Source organism: Pogona vitticeps, chromosome 6, assembly GCF_051106095.1.
Source record: "Pogona vitticeps strain Pit_001003342236 chromosome 6, PviZW2.1, whole genome shotgun sequence".
NCBI classification, from domain to species: domain Eukaryota; kingdom Metazoa; phylum Chordata; class Lepidosauria; order Squamata; family Agamidae; genus Pogona; species Pogona vitticeps.
This window is the reverse complement of record NC_135788.1, coordinates 525,450-541,162: the sequence shown is the minus strand read 5'-3', so window position 1 is coordinate 541,162 and position 15,713 is coordinate 525,450. Positions and strand designations below refer to the sequence as shown.

The following is a 15,713-nucleotide window of genomic DNA, read 5'->3' as shown; positions in this document are numbered from 1 at the left end:
CATACAAACCAAATTCAAAACCAGGTACATTTAACTTTTGTCATCATTATATACACATATAGTCCATGTTCTTTCGCCGTCTTCATTCTTCAGGTCTTCTTGATAAGGCGTCAGCAACACAGTTCACTGACCCTCTGACCACCTTCACTTCAAAGTCATAGTCCTGTAAGTTTAAAGCCCACCTCATAAGTTTGCTATTGTGGGTTTTCATTGTCTTTAACCATTGCAATGGTGAATGGTCAGTGCACAGAATAAAATGTCTTCCCCAGATGTAAGGCTTGGCCTTCTGGATCGCGTAGACTATGGCCAAACACTCCTTCTCCACGGTTGCCAAATGTCTCTCACCTTTTTGAAGTTTCCTACTCAGGTAGGACACTGGATGCTGGTCACCATTCTCATCCTCCTGGCACAAAACTGCTCCTACCCCGCTGTTAGACGCATCGGTGTAGATGATGAACTCCCGGTCGAAGTCTGGAGCACGCAGGACAGGATAGTTGATTAACGCCTCCTTCAACCTCTGGAACGCCGCCTCACAGTCGCTGGTCCACGGGATGCGGTCATCAGCCTTCTTCCTCGTCAGATCGGTCAGCGGAGCCGCAATCTCACTAAACCTCGGGATGAACTTTCTGTAGTAGCCCACCAACCCAAGAAATGATTTGACTTTTTTCTTGGTGTTGGGTCTAGGCCAATCACGAACTGCTTCTATTTTGGCCTCCAGGGGTTTTATCATTCCTCCCCCTACCATGTGACCCAAGTATTTTATTTCTGGGCTACCCAGCTGACACTTGCTGGCCTTTACTGTTAGCCCTGCTGCACTTAACCTCTGCAGCACTAACTCCAGGTGTATCAGGTGATCTTCCCAGGTATTACTGAAGATCCCTATGTCGTCAATGTAGGCCACTGTAAAGTCACTGAGCCCTGCCAAGGTCTGGTCCATCAGCCTTTGGAATGTGGCTGGTGCATTTCTGAGACCAAAGCTCAGGACTCGAAACTCATAGAGACCAAAAGGGCTGCAAAAGGCAGTCTTTTCTTGATCCCTGGGATCAATTCTTAATTGCCAATATCCCTTTACCAGGTCCAATGATGAGATGAACCGACAACCCCCTATGGTTTCAATCAGGTTGTCTAGTCTGGGCATTGGGTAGGCATCAGGAGTGGTTACACGGTTTAATTTCCTGTAATCGACACAAAACCTAATGCTCCCATCAGGCTTGTCCACAAGGACTATCGGAGAGGACCAAGGGCTAGAAGAGGGGACGATTATGTTCTCCCTCAGCATCTCGTCCAGCTCCTTCCGCACCTTGTCCCTATAGGGTCCCGTTACTCGGTATGGGGATACTGCCTGCGGGGGTGCATCCCCTGTGTGGATCCGATGCATCACTCCCTTCACTATCCCCGGCTTGTTGGAAAACACCTGTTGATATTTACTAAGCAGCATTTTTAGTTCTTGCTGCTGGTCTTGGGTGAGTGCAGGACTGATCTTTACCTCCTCTGGGTTGTATTTTACTTCCCCTCTACCCTCCCAGAAGGGTAATTCAGCTTCCTCACTCTCAGCTGCTTTTATCGCGAATAAAACCCTCTGTTCCCCTCTGTAGTAGGGTTTTAGGGCATTCACATGAACCACCCTCCTTGCTTGGTTCTCCTCCTGCTCTATTAGGTAGTTCAGGTCTGACATCTTGGAAATGACCCTATATGGTCCTGCCCATTTGAGCTGCAGTTTGTTCTCTCTGCAGGGCCTAAGCCAAAGCACTTCCTCCCCTGGGTCAAAGTGCCTCTCTCTAGCTTTGTGGTCACACCATGTTTTCTGTCTGACCTTCTGAGCTTGCAGGTTTTCTGCTGCCAGCTCTAGATTTCTCCTTAGGTCATTCATCAAGGTGTCTATGTATGTCACAACGTCTTGTGGGTCATCCTGGGTGATCTGCTCCCAATTTTGTTTGATCAAATCAAGGGGCCCTTTCACCCTTCTCCCAAATAAAAGTTCAAACGGACTGAACCCGGTACTGGCTTGTGGCACTGATCGATAAGCAAACAAAAGGGATTGCAGCTTCTGGTCCCAATTGTTTGGATTATCTGCCAAGTAAGCCCTAATCATGCGCATTAGAGTCCCATTGAACTTCTCAGTTAACCCATTACTTTCCGGATGATAGGCAGTGGTTTCCTTGTGCTTAATTCCACAGATTTGCCATAAGCGTTTCATGAGCTTTGATGTGAACGATGCGCCCAAATCTGTGATTATCTCTGAGGCAAATCCCATCCTGGACATATACCCCACCAAAGCATCGGCCACTGTGTTAGTTTCAATGTTAGCCAAGGGTATGGCTTCAGGATACCTTGTGGCATGGTCCACAATTGTTAGAATGAACCTGTTCCCCCTCTTTGTGGCCTTGGGCAAAGGTCCCACAATATCCACCCCTATGCATTTGAACGGAGTGTCAATCACAGGCAAAGGGCACAACTTTGCTTTGGTCCTGTCGCGGTTATTCCCCTGCCTTTGACACACATCACATTGTTTACAGAACTCACTGATCTGCTTCCCTATGTCAGGCCAGTAGAAATTCTGTGTGATTCTCTGCTGTGTTTTGTTCACCCCTAAGTGCGCAGCAAACATGTCAGAGTGACCCCTTTGTAAGATCATGGGGCGATACTTTTCAGGCACCACTAGCTGACTTCTGATCCCATCTCCCCCTTTTGAGATATTTCTCAGGGTCTCTCTATATAAAATCCCCTTTTTCTCCAGAAATCTCACTGGGGTTTCAGGTGTTAGCTGGGCGTCAGTCACCTGTTCAAAACACTTTTGGAGAGTGGCGTCTGCCTTTTGCTCTTGTCCAAATCTGCTGTCTGTGGTTAAGGTTTCCACCACAGCTTCTGAACTCCCCTCTGCTTCCGTCTCTGGCTCATCATTACCCCCCTGAACTGTCCCTGTGGTGGCTTGTGAGCGTGTAATCACTAGCACCCGTTTCACATGTTCAGCCAGGTCATTTCCCACGAGCACGGCTGCTGGCAGAGTCGATGAAATCGCTAGCCTCCACACTCCCCTCCAGCCTTGAAAGTTGACAGGTACCTCTGCTACTGGCAGAGAGATTACCTGCCCCTCAATCCCTGCCACCTTTATGCTCTCATTTGGGATTATAAACTCCCTAGGAATAATATCTGGATGGCACAGGGTTACCTGGGAACAAGTGTCCCGCAGCCCCCTATACTGACGGTCAAGTATTCCTACGTCCACCCCGGCTGTCTCAAACAACTGAGAATCTGTTTTCACCAGCAAGCAGCGCTTTACCTCCACAAGAGGACCATTTTCCTCAGCCTGATCAGCAGCGGTAGCTGTTCCAGACTGAGTAGCCATGGCAACCGGCTCCCTCAGTGACACTGAGCCTTGCTCTTTCTGGACACAGAACACAGCTTTTGGCTTGGTCCCACTAGCATTCTGAGGCACCATTCCTTTTAGCTGCTTTAATTTCTCACACTCTGAGATTAGATGACCCTTTCCCTGACAGAAATAACATTTTCTGGTGTATTTTGATTCTCTCTCATCTTGTTTTGGTTTTCCCTCCAAAATCTGAGGTCTTAGTTTCATGTCTGAGGGCTTCCCTTCACCATGGGCCCCTCCCCCTTGCTGGCTTTTCCCTGGTCCCTGAGAGTACTTGCTGTAGGTTTCTTTGGGTTTACCTACAGATTTCCCCTCACCCAAGGGCTTTCTTATTTGGGAAATAAAATCTGCAATCTCTGCGGCTGCTGCCACAGATTTCGGTTTCCTTTCCCTCACCTGGAATTTCAATTCCCCATGCAGGACTGAATAGAACTGTTCCAGCGCTATCAAGTCTTTAAGCTGCTCATAGGTCTCTGTCCCTTCCTGCGATAGCCATTTCTCAAGCAGCCTCACCAATTGGGCCCCCACTTGGGTAAAAGTCTGTTCTGGCTTCTTGGTGAGGGACCTGAATCTTTGTCTCAGCTGCTCTGCATTTATCCCATGTCTGGCAAACACCAGTTTTTTAAACTCTGCAAAATCTTTCATCAGTTCCTCAGGCATCTCGGCATAAACCTCAGCCAGGCTACCACTGATTAAAGACCGCATGATGGTCATCTTCTCAGTTTCCCTCACTGAGAAGTCCACAAACGCTCTTTCCACTAAGGAAAAGAACACCTCAGGACAATCTCCCTTGTGGTACACAGGGAATTTCTTCAGGTCAGCTTTAGATAATTGGCCTCCCTCAGAATCCCTATTGTTATTATTGTTCTGGTTCATCAGTTCCAGTTTTCTTAATTCAAACGCCATTTTCTCTCTCTCCATTCTTTCTTCTCTCTCCATTCTCTCTATTTCAAATTGCCGCTGTTTCTCTCTTTCCCTTTCTTCTCTTTCCCTTTCCTCCATTTCAAATTGCCTCATCCTCAGTTCATGCTGTTGGGCTATGAGCAATTTTCTAAGTTCTGGGTTCTGCTCTACTGTGCTGTCACCTTGCACTGAGCCAAATTCATCCTCAGAACCTTGGTCAATCTGGGGGTCTTTCACTTCACTCATTTCGGCCATCTGGCTTCGAGTCAAGGGCATAATCCCCCCTCAGAACAGGCTGCTTTAAAAGTCAAGCCTCAAAATAAAACGACCACTTTTTTTCTTCTTGCCTCAGAACCAGCTCTCCCTAGAGATTGCTGCTGTTCTTCAGCACTAAACTTGCAACAGTATCGAGTCAGAGCCTACCCCCCTCTGCTGGGCCTCTCAGCTGGCAAACTAGATCACTGTTACTACGCAGTTTTGCCTCAGCTTTTTCCCGCCAAAACTAGGCTGCCTCAGAGCACCTTAATCTAAGTCTCCCCAGTTGGCACGTTCTTCTACTAGCGCACCTCCCCGTGAGGTACACCTAGAAGATTACCTACGCGCCTCAGACTGTCCCTGACTAGACCCCCCTTGCTCTGGGCACACTTGCCAAGGCTTTGCTGGACCGCTGGACAACTGGACCAGTCGTATCCCACACGCTGGACACCAATCAATGTGACAAACCCAGACCTACTGGGATCTGCCACACTTTCACTAAGCTGCCACCAACCATTCCCTTTAAGAAGTCACACAGACCAGGGATGGATTTTTAAACAATAAAAAGAATAAGGTTTATTTTAAATACACACAGGGAAAAATAAACAATCAGGTAACTAAGATAAAGTAACGTGGCTTATTCTCACTCATACAAGCATACAGTTTGGTTCACCCAGAACCCTTAACTTGAAGCACAGACCCTGAACCTATCAGTTCTGGCTAACCAACAGACACCTGAACCTATCAGGTTGGTACTCTGACACACAGTAGTACCCTGTCTGACACACAGACTCCCACAACAGCTTCTTCTTCCCAGCTGCTGCTTCGTCACAACCCAGTGTCTCTCAGTGTCTCTCAGTGTCTCTCAAAAACTCCCTCTCACCACACAGGCATCACATATTTATACAGTACAGCCCCTCCTCCTGATGTCCCGCCTTCCACTCCCCATAGGATGGAACTTTCCCTCCAAACCCATGACAGACAGGTAACATCAGTGCTGTATGTAACACCTCCCCTCTTTATAAGTTGTTTTGTAGGGGGAAAGCTAACGTGCTTTTCACCAAAAAACAACCTGGGTAAAATACACAACAACAGTTATACATACCATATTATACTTACTTACACTTACATTCTAAGTTAACCATAGCAAATAGGCATTTAAACATTTACCATATACATTACATCCATTTACCTTTATTCATACAAACCAAATTCAAAACCAGGTACATTTAACTTTTGTCATCATTATATACACATATAGTCCATGTTCTTTCGCCGTCTTCATTCTTCAGGTCTTCTTGATAAGGCGTCAGCAACACAGTTCACTGACCCTCTGACCACCTTCACTTCAAAGTCATAGTCCTGTAAGTTTAAAGCCCACCTCATAAGTTTGCTATTGTGGGTTTTCATTGTCTTTAACCATTGCAATGGTGAATGGTCAGTGCACAGAATAAAATGTCTTCCCCAGATGTAAGGCTTGGCCTTCTGGATCGCGTAGACTATGGCCAAACACTCCTTCTCCACGGTTGCCAAATGTCTCTCACCTTTTTGAAGTTTCCTACTCAGGTAGGACACTGGATGCTGGTCACCATTCTCATCCTCCTGGCACAGAACTGCTCCTACCCCGCTGTTAGACGCATCGGTGTAGATGATGAACTCCCGGTCGAAGTCTGGAGCACGCAGGACAGGATAGTTGATTAACGCCTCCTTCAACCTCTGGAACGCCGCCTCACAGTCGCTGGTCCACGGGATGCGGTCATCAGCCTTCTTCCTCGTCAGATCGGTCAGCGGAGCCGCAATCTCGCTAAACCTCGGGATGAACTTTCTGTAGTAGCCCACCAACCCAAGAAATGATTTGACTTTTTTCTTGGTGTTGGGTCTAGGCCAATCACGAACTGCTTCTATTTTGGCCTCCAGGGGTTTTATCATTCCTCCCCCTACCATGTGACCCAAGTATTTTATTTCTGGGCTACCCAGCTGACACTTGCTGGCCTTTACTGTTAGCCCTGCTGCACTTAACCTCTGCAGCACTAACTCCAGGTGTATCAGGTGATCTTCCCAGGTATTACTGAAGATCCCTATGTCGTCAATGTAGGCCACTGTAAAGTCACTGAGCCCTGCCAAGGTCTGGTCCATCAGCCTTTGGAATGTGGCTGGTGCATTTCTGAGACCAAAGCTCAGGACTCGAAACTCATAGAGACCAAAAGGGCTGCAAAAGGCAGTCTTTTCTTGATCCCTGGGATCAATTCTTAATTGCCAATATCCCTTTACCAGGTCCAATGATGAGATGAACCGACAACCCCCTATGGTTTCAATCAGGTTGTCTAGCCTGGGCATTGGGTAGGCATCAGGAGTGGTTACACGGTTTAATTTCCTGTAATCGACACAAAACCTAATGCTCCCATCAGGCTTGTCCACAAGGACTATCGGAGAGGACCAAGGGCTAGAAGAGGGGACGATTATGTTCTCCCTCAGCATCTCGTCCAGCTCCTTCCGCACCTTGTCCCTATAGGGTCCCGTTACTCGGTATGGGGATACTGCCTGCGGGGGTGCATCCCCTGTGTGGATCCGATGCATCACTCCCTTCACTATCCCCGGCTTGTTGGAAAACACCTGTTGATATTTACTAAGCAGCATTTTTAGTTCTTGCTGCTGGTCTTGGGTGAGTGCAGGACTGATCTTTACCTCCTCTGGGTTGTATTTTACTTCCCCTCTACCCTCCCAGAAGGGTAATTCAGCTTCCTCACTCTCAGCTGCTTTTATCGCGAATAAAACCCTCTGTTCCCCTCTGTAGTAGGGTTTTAGGGCATTCACATGAACCACCCTCCTTGCTTGGTTCTCCTCCTGCTCTATTAGGTAGTTCAGGTCTGACATCTTGGAAATGACCCTATATGGTCCTGCCCATTTGAGCTGCAGTTTATTCTCTCTGCAGGGCCTAAGCCAAAGCACTTCCTCCCCTGGGTCAAAGTGCCTCTCTCTAGCTTTGTGGTCATACCATGTTTTCTGTCTGACCTTCTGAGCTTGCAGGTTTTCTGCTGCCAGCTCTAGATTTCTCCTTAGGTCATTCATCAAGGTGTCTATGTATGTCACAACGTCTTGTGGGTCATCCTGGGTGATCTGCTCCCAATTTTGTTTGATCAAATCAAGGGGCCCTTTCACCCTTCTCCCAAATAAAAGTTCAAATGGACTGAACCCGGTACTGGCTTGTGGCACTGATCGATAAGCAAACAAAAGGGATTGCAGCTTCTGGTCCCAATTGTTTGGATTATCTGCCAAGTAAGCCCTAATCATGCGCATTAGAGTCCCATTGAACTTCTCAGTTAACCCATTACTTTCCGGATGATAGGCAGTGGTTTCCTTGTGCTTAATTCCACAGATTTGCCATAAGCGTTTCATGAGCTTTGATGTGAACGATGCGCCCAAATCTGTGATTATCTCTGAGGCAAATCCCATCCTGGACATATACCCCACCAAAGCATCGGCCACTGTGTTAGTTTCAATGTTAGCCAAGGGTATGGCTTCAGGATACCTTGTGGCATGGTCCACAATTGTTAGAATGAACCTGTTCCCCCTCTTTGTGGCCTTGGGCAAAGGTCCCACAATATCCACCCCTATGCATTTGAACGGAGTGTCAATCACAGGCAAAGGGCACAACTTTGCTTTGGTCCTGTCGCGGTTATTCCCCTGCCTTTGACACACATCACATTGTTTACAGAACTCCCTGATCTGCTTCCCTATGTCAGGCCAGTAGAAATTCTGTGTGATTCTCTGCTGTGTTTTGTTCACCCCTAAGTGCGCAGCAAACATGTCAGAGTGACCCCTTTGTAAGATCATGGGGCGATACTTTTCAGGTACCACCAGCTGACTTCTGATCCCATCTCCCCCTTTTGAGATATTCCTCAGGGTCTCTCTATATAAAATCCCCTTTTTCTCCAGAAATCTCACTGGGGTTTCAGGTGTTAGCTGGGCGTCAGTCACCTGTTCAAAACACTTTTGGAGAGTGGCGTCTGCCTTTTGCTCCTGTCCAAATCTGCTGTCTGTGGTTAAGGTTTCCACCACAGCTTCTGAACTCCCCTCTGCTTCCGTCTCTGGCTCATCATTACCCCCCTGAACTGTCCCTGTGGTGGCTTGTGAGCGTGTAATCACTAGCACCCGTTTCACATGTTCAGCCAGGTCATTTCCCACGAGCACGGCTGCTGGCAGAGTCGATGAAATCGCTAGCCTCCAAACTCCCCTCCAGCCTTGAAAGTTGACAGGTACCTCTGCTACTGGCAGAGAGATTACCTGCCCCTCAATCCCTGCCACCTTCATGCTCTCATTTGGGATTATAAACTCCCTAGGAATAATATCTGGATGGCACAGGGTTACCTGGGAACAAGTGTCCCGCAGCCCCCTATACTGACGGTCAAGTATTCCTACGTCCACCCCGGCTGTCTCAAACAACTGAGAATCTGTTTTCACCAGCAAGCAGCGCTTTACCTCCACAAGAGGACCATTTTCCTCAGCCTGATCAGCAGCGGTAGCTGTTCCAGACTGAGTAGCCATGGCAACAGGCTCCCTCAGTGACACTGAGCCTTGCTCTTTCTGGACACAGAACACAGCTTTTGGCTTGGTCCCACTAGCATTCTGAGGCACCATTCCTTTTAGCTGCTTTAATTTCTCACACTCTGAGATTAGATGACCCTTTCCCTGACAGAAATAACATTTTCTGGTGTATTTTGATTCTCTCTCATCTTGTTTTGGTTTTCCCTCCAAAATCTGAGGTCTTAGTTTCATGTCTGAGGGCTTCCCTTCACCATGGGCCCCTCCCCCTTGCTGGCTTTTCCCTGGTCCCTGAGAGTACTTGCTGTAGGTTTCTTTGGGTTTACCTACAGATTTCCCCTCACCCAAGGGCTTTCTTATTTGGGAAATAAAATCTGCAATCTCTGCGGCTGCTGCCACAGATTTCGGTTTCCTTTCCCTCACCTGGAATTTCAATTCCCCATGCAGGACTGAATAGAACTGTTCCAGCGCTATCAAGTCTTTAAGCTGCTCATAGGTCTCTGTCCCTTCCTGCGATAGCCATTTCTCAAGCAGCCTCACCAATTGGGCCCCCACTTGGGTAAAAGTCTGTTCTGGCTTCTTGGTGAGGGACCTGAATCTTTGTCTCAGCTGCTCTGCATTTATCCCATGTCTGGCAAACACCAGTTTTTTAAACTCTGCAAAATCTTTCATCAGTTCCTCAGGCATCTCGGCATAAACCTCAGCCAGGCTACCACTGATTAAAGACCGCATGATGGTCATCTTCTCAGTTTCCCTCACTGAGAAGTCCACAAACGCTCTTTCCACTAAGGAAAAGAACACCTCAGGACAATCTCCCTTGTGGTACACAGGGAATTTCTTCAGGTCAGCTTTAGATAATTGGCCTCCCTCAGAATCCCTATTGTTATTATTGTTCTGGTTCATCAGTTCCAGTTTTCTTAATTCAAACGCCATTTTCTCTCTCTCCATTCTTTCTTCTCTCTCCATTCTCTCTATTTCAAATTGCCGCTGTTTCTCTCTTTCCCTTTCTTCTCTTTCCCTTTCCTCCATTTCAAATTGCCTCATCCTCAGTTCATGCTGTTGGGCTATGAGCAATTTTCTAAGTTCTGGGTTCTGCTCTACTGTGCTGTCACCTTGCACTGAGCCAAATTCATCCTCAGAACCTTGGTCAATCTGGGGGTCTTTCACTTCACTCATTTCGGCCATCTGGCTTCGAGTCAAGGGCATAATCCCCCCTCAGAACAGGCTGCTTTAAAAGTCAAGCCTCAAAATAAAACGACCACTTTTTTTCTTCTTGCCTCAGAACCAGCTCTCCCTAGAGATTGCTGCTGTTCTTCAGCACTAAACTTGCAACAGTATCGAGTCAGAGCCTACCCCCCTCTGCTGGGCCTCTCAGCTGGCAAGCTAGATCACTGTTACTACGCAGTTTTGCCTCAGCTTTTTCCCGCCAAAACTAGGCTGCCTCAGAGCACCTTAATCTAAGTCTCCCCAGTTGGCACGTTCTTCTACTAGCGCACCTCCCCGTGAGGTACACCTAGAAGATTACCTACGCGCCTCAGACTGTCCCTGACTAGACCCCCCTTGCTCTGGGCACACTTGCCAAGGCTTTGCTGGACCGCTGGACAACTGGACCAGTCGTATCCCACACGCTGGACACCAATCAATGTAACAAACCCAGACCTACTGGGATCTGCCACACTTTCACTAAGCTGCCACCAACCATTCCCTTTAAGAAGTCACACAGACCAGGGATGGATTTTTAAACAATAAAAAGAATAAGGTTTATTTTAAATACACACAGGGAAAAATAAACAATCAGGTAACTAAGATAAAGTAACGTGGCGTATTCTCACTCATACAAGCATACAGTTTGGTTCACCCAGAACCCTTAACTTGAAGCACAGACCCTGAACCTATCAGTTCTGGCTAACCAACAGACACCTGAACCTATCAGGTTGGTACTCTGACACACAGTAGTACCCTGTCTGACACACAGACTCCCACAACAGCTTCTTCTTCCCAGCTGCTGCTTCGTCACAACCCAGTGTCTCTCAGTGTCTCTCAGTGTCTCTCAAAAACTCCCTCTCACCACACAGGCATCACATATTTATACAGTACAGCCCCTCCTCCTGATGTCCCGCCTTCCACTCCCCATAGGATGGAACTTTCCCTCCAAACCCATGACAGACAGGTAACATCAGTGCTGTATGTAACACCTGACACAACTCCGGGAGGCAGTAGAAGACAGGAGGGCCTGGCGTGCTCTGGTCCATGGGGTCACGAAGAGTCGGAGGACTTAAGGACTAAACAACAACAACAAAGGATATGGGGAGAGCCGTATTCCAGCCCTCTTCCTGCTTTCTCTCAGGTCTCAGCTGCCTCTTGGTTCATCATGACCCCAACAGGCCTGGTGATGTTGGAGGGCATGATTTGGCCCCCCCCCTCCCCCTCCACCAGCCGCATGCTGGAGGTGTGTGGGTCCTGGGGCTTCCCATTTATGATAGTTCTGTCCAGCTGGAGGGAGCTTTGCTTTGGCCACATCCTGCCTGTTCAGCAGGAAGACAGCAAGGAAGGCTGAGAGGGGAGCTCATCAGCCATTTCTGACTACCTCTATGGAGCAGCCCTAAGAAAGGATCAAGAAATGCCCAGGCAGGGGGAGGGGGCTCTCATCTCACAAGTAGCCCCCCCCCATCCCACAGGTGCCAGGAAAATGCCTTCTTCCACCACCACCCCCTCCCTTGCTGACTTCCCTGACCCTCTGTGCCCCAACGAATCACCATGGTGCCATTTCAGATCCAGGCCAGAAGGGTGGCTGGACCAGGCATTTTTTTGGGGGGGGAGGGGAGCAAAGAGCAATGGGAGCAAAATCTTCCGCCCTTCTGTGGGGCAAAATCGAGAGTGGGTCCCTTTGGTGCCTCTGGCAGGAGCTGGCAGTCAAAAGCTCAGGGAAGACGGGGAGTCTGGGAGCAGAGAGAACATGGGGGGGGAGCCCCTTTTGATTGCAAAGCTCTTCATCTTTGGTTTGGGGACTCCACGTCCTAGTGGAAAGGGTTGCGGGGGGGGGCGCCCCCGAAGAAGCAGCACCGCTTGGGGCGGGGGGAGACAAGCCGACGTGAGGGCGAGGAGGAGGAGGAGGAGGCGGCATCGCCAGGTGGCGGGGGGGGAGGGGGCTTTCGGCCCAGGGCCGGCTTCCCTCGGCTCCTCCTCCTCCTCGTCCTCTCCCCCCCCCTACGGCCCTCCCCTCCCCCTCCCCAAAGGACGTGGGGCTGCAAGTCCTGCGTGCGCTCTGCGCCAGGAAGTGCTGAGCTCCGCGCCCCGCGTCCGACGAGGAGGTGGGAAGTGCTGGGGGTGGGGGTGGGGGTGGGGGGGTGAAAGGTTCCGCTCCTTTGGCGGGGCGGTCACGGCAGACATCCCCGGGGTGGGCTTCGGGTGGGGAGGGGCTAAAGCGGGGCCGGAGGGGGGGCTTGGGAAGAGAGAGGGAGGACCTAGAGGGTCACGCCGAATAGGGGTGCAGCCTTCGCCCCGGGGTGACGGAGGGAGAGAGAGAGAGCAGCCAGAGCAAGGAAGAAGGGGGGGTGAGCCCAGAGTCGCCGCCGCCGCGCCCCCCCCCGCGCTCGCGCACTCTCCCACATTCCACGGCTGTTGGGGGTTTCCCGGCTTTTGAGCGGTTCCTCCCCCGGCCAAGACCCACAGGGGCTGGCTGGAAGCGCCTCCAGGTGCACCGCGCCGGCCTTCGGGTGCCCGCCTGCCCCCTGCGCCTTCGGGCTGGCTCCCCCCGAGACCTTTCGCTTCCAGAGCAGGAGGGCTTGGCCGCCCGGCCAGGAGACACCTTAAAACAAGGGCTGAGGCTCGGCGGGGGGGGGGGGGGGCGGCGAGCAGCCTCCGGGTCAGCCGCCTTCCCGAAGCCGAGGCCGGACTGAGGGCGATCCCTCCGCCCTGGGACCCTCCAGGCCGACACAACGCCCGGGTCGGGGGGGGGGGTTGTCGCAGCCTGGCCACCCTTCGACCCCTCTGGGGCTGGTGGGGGGTGTCTGCTGGCAGGGCCCAGGTGGCTGGTTCGCGCCGTGTCATCTTTTCTCTCCCGCTCCCTATGGGCTCCTCGTAAAGCCCTCCCTGGGCTGGGCGGTTGACAGCCGGGAGTCCGGCAACCCCCCTTTTGCTTCCTTCCCTGGCTGGTGAGGGAGGGAGCCTCCCTCGACCTCTTTCGACCTCTTCCTGGGGGTGGGTGGGCGTGGGGGTTAGGGCTGGCCTCCCTGCGTGGTGTAGAGGGTGGGCAGGCAGGGGCGAGGGGCCCCCCACCCGGCGCAAGAGGCTTCAAGGAAGGGTTACACCACGTCGCCCCCTTTTTTCATCCGTTTCCCCCTCAAGCTGGAGTAAGAGAATGGGCTTCCTGCGAAGGACGGACGGACAGACGGATGGACGCTGCTCCCTTCGTTCATTGGGATTGTCTCAGGATGAGGACCCCCCCCCCCCCGAAGGAGCAGTCCTGCCAGGAAGACACAAAGAGTGGGGGACGGGTGTGTGTGTAAAAGAAGTAGTGGAGCCCGGAGGAATTCCCCCCCCTCTCTCTGTGTGTGTGTGTGTGTGTGTGAGAGAGAGGGGGGGGAGGGAGGGAGGGAGGGAGGGCAGATGCAGCACTTATGGTCTTCCTTTCCCCAAAGACTCAAGGTGTCAGGGGAGGGGTGTCAACTCCATATTCTCCACACAACAGCCCTATGAGGGAGGTGACACCCATCGGGTCGGGCCTCCAGGCTCCAGTGCCTTTCATGAGTGGGACAGGGAAGGAGTTGAGCTCTGCCCCTGGCTGCCCCCCCAGTCACCCCCCCCCCACCTTCCACCCGAGTCTGCAGCCCCAGACTGTTCCTCCCTGTCCGGCCCAGCTGGGCTCTGCTGGGTTAAGAGGGAAGGGAGAGAGAAGGGTTAACCACCCAAGGAGCTGCCAGGTGGGTGGCTCCCTCAACATCTGTCTCCTGGTAACACCTCAACAACCATCAGCCCACCGGCCCCTCCTTTTCTGCGGCAGCTTCAGAAGGGGGGGGGCTGGGAAGCTGTGCGGTGGGGAGGGGAGCCAGCCAGGTGAGACTCAGACCTGGCCTTTCTCACACCCGCGGGCACTCTGGCCCTCCCCTAGCCAATGGAGCACCCGAAGCTGCCCCCCCATCTTGGAGGCCCGGCTGTTACCACCAGCACCCCCTCCTTTGTCCAGCTGCTGGACTTGGTCCAGGAAAGGAGAGGGGGGGCGCTGGTTGTGTGGGCAGGCAGGCAGGCAGGCAGGCAGGCGTGATGGATGGAGCCAGAAGAGACCGCCTGCCAGCCCTTTTCCTGGGGCATGCCTGGAACAAGGGCCCAGGATCAGGGTTTCTGGGAAGCGGATAAGCTCTACCAGGAAACCTCTCCGCCCACTGCCCCATGGCGCTTGCGCCCCCTCCCGCCTCCTGCCTCCTCTTCCCTGGACACGGGGGGGGGGGGGAGAGCAAAAGGGTGGCATGTGAGCAGAATCTGTGTGCAGAATCTAATGGCAGGACGTCACTGGGTGTGGACCATCTGCAAGCCTCCTTCAGCTCCCCCCCCGTGCCGCCTGGCCTTCCCCAAGCAGCCAAAGGTGACCTTTCCCTTCAGGCAAGCTTTCCCTCAGGGACCGTCTGCCTAAATGGAGTTTTTAAGTGGATGGCTGTGCCTCTACTGCTTTGGACGTGTTTTTGGTGTTGCTTTGATTTACCGTCTTTTAGTGTGCCATTCGTTTGATCCTTTTTAGTATTTGTATACTTACTGTTTTTAACTTGAAATACGATCTTTTAATGAGGTAAGCCACCTTGACTTCTTCTTAAGGAGAAAGGCAGGATAAAAACATTTTAAATTAAATGGTGAGACAAGTGGTGAGGCGCTCTTTGTGTGGAGCATCACCTGGATGTGGAGCATCATCCTGTGAGCCCAGGAATCGGGACCAGACCACCTGTGATGGCAGAGGTGCTCCAAGGTCATGCCTCAAAGCCAGCCCCCCCCCCCGCTGGCCTTTCAACTCCCCTGCCGTCACCCACCCACCCGCCCAGGGATGTGGGCCTGCTGTCTCATTGTTCTGGGTGTTGTCTTCTGCAGAATATGGCCAGCCTTTGTTTTGTTTTGTTTTGTTTTTTGGTCTGCAGAAGGAAGAGAGGCTGTAAAAGGAAACTCAGCTGAACTGCAAATGCCGCCACCTCCCCCCCCCCCACTGCCAGCTGCCGCGGCCACTTTGCCAAGAGCTTGTGTTCACTGCTGGGCCAGTCATTCGGACTGTCTGCTTCCTCCCTTATTTCAAAACCTGATGCCATCTTTGTCTGATAAAGGCTTCTGGAAGAGCCTGAAAGGTCTCCTTGTCAGTAACTTTTTAGTGATCCAAAGGCGGATGTATTCATGCTGGGGCTTCTTCTCTGGTGTCCCCCCCCCCCCATGTTAACAAGGATCGCCTTTCAACTTGCCTTCAGGCCAGGAGGCACAAGAAGATGAAGGTGACTGAAGATTGAGGGGAAGGGGGGGGAGAGAAAAGATGCGGGGAGACACAAATCATTGGGGGGGGCACCCAGAGGTGGAGGTGTGGCAGCAGCCAATAAGGAAGGTGCAGGTATGGGGGGGCCCTGGAGCAGCTGATGGGACTTGGATAGTGGACTTTTTGCTGCAGAATCAAGAC

The 15,713-nt window shown here is 51.6% G+C and overlaps 1 protein-coding gene and 1 long non-coding RNA gene across 2 annotated transcripts; one reads left to right on the top strand and one right to left on the bottom strand.

The window, feature by feature from the left end:
- Positions 1-5,076: 5,076 nt before the first annotated feature.
- Positions 5,077-11,263, bottom strand: LOC144583871 (uncharacterized). The gene is made up of 2 exons (XM_078378815.1): positions 6,073-11,263; positions 5,077-5,890 (listed from the first exon to the last, which is right to left on the bottom strand). Exons 1-2 carry the CDS (start codon positions 10,274-10,276, stop codon positions 5,883-5,885), a joined length of 4,212 nt encoding a protein of 1,403 aa, XP_078234941.1. The 5' UTR covers positions 10,277-11,263; the 3' UTR covers positions 5,077-5,882.
- A 966-nt stretch (positions 11,264-12,229) lies between these two features.
- On the top strand, positions 12,230-15,392 carry LOC140708019 (uncharacterized). Its single transcript, XR_012088146.2, has 2 exons — positions 12,230-12,381; positions 15,193-15,392. It is a non-coding gene; the product is annotated as an uncharacterized LOC140708019 (long non-coding RNA).
- The last annotated feature ends 321 nt before the right edge of the window (positions 15,393-15,713 follow it).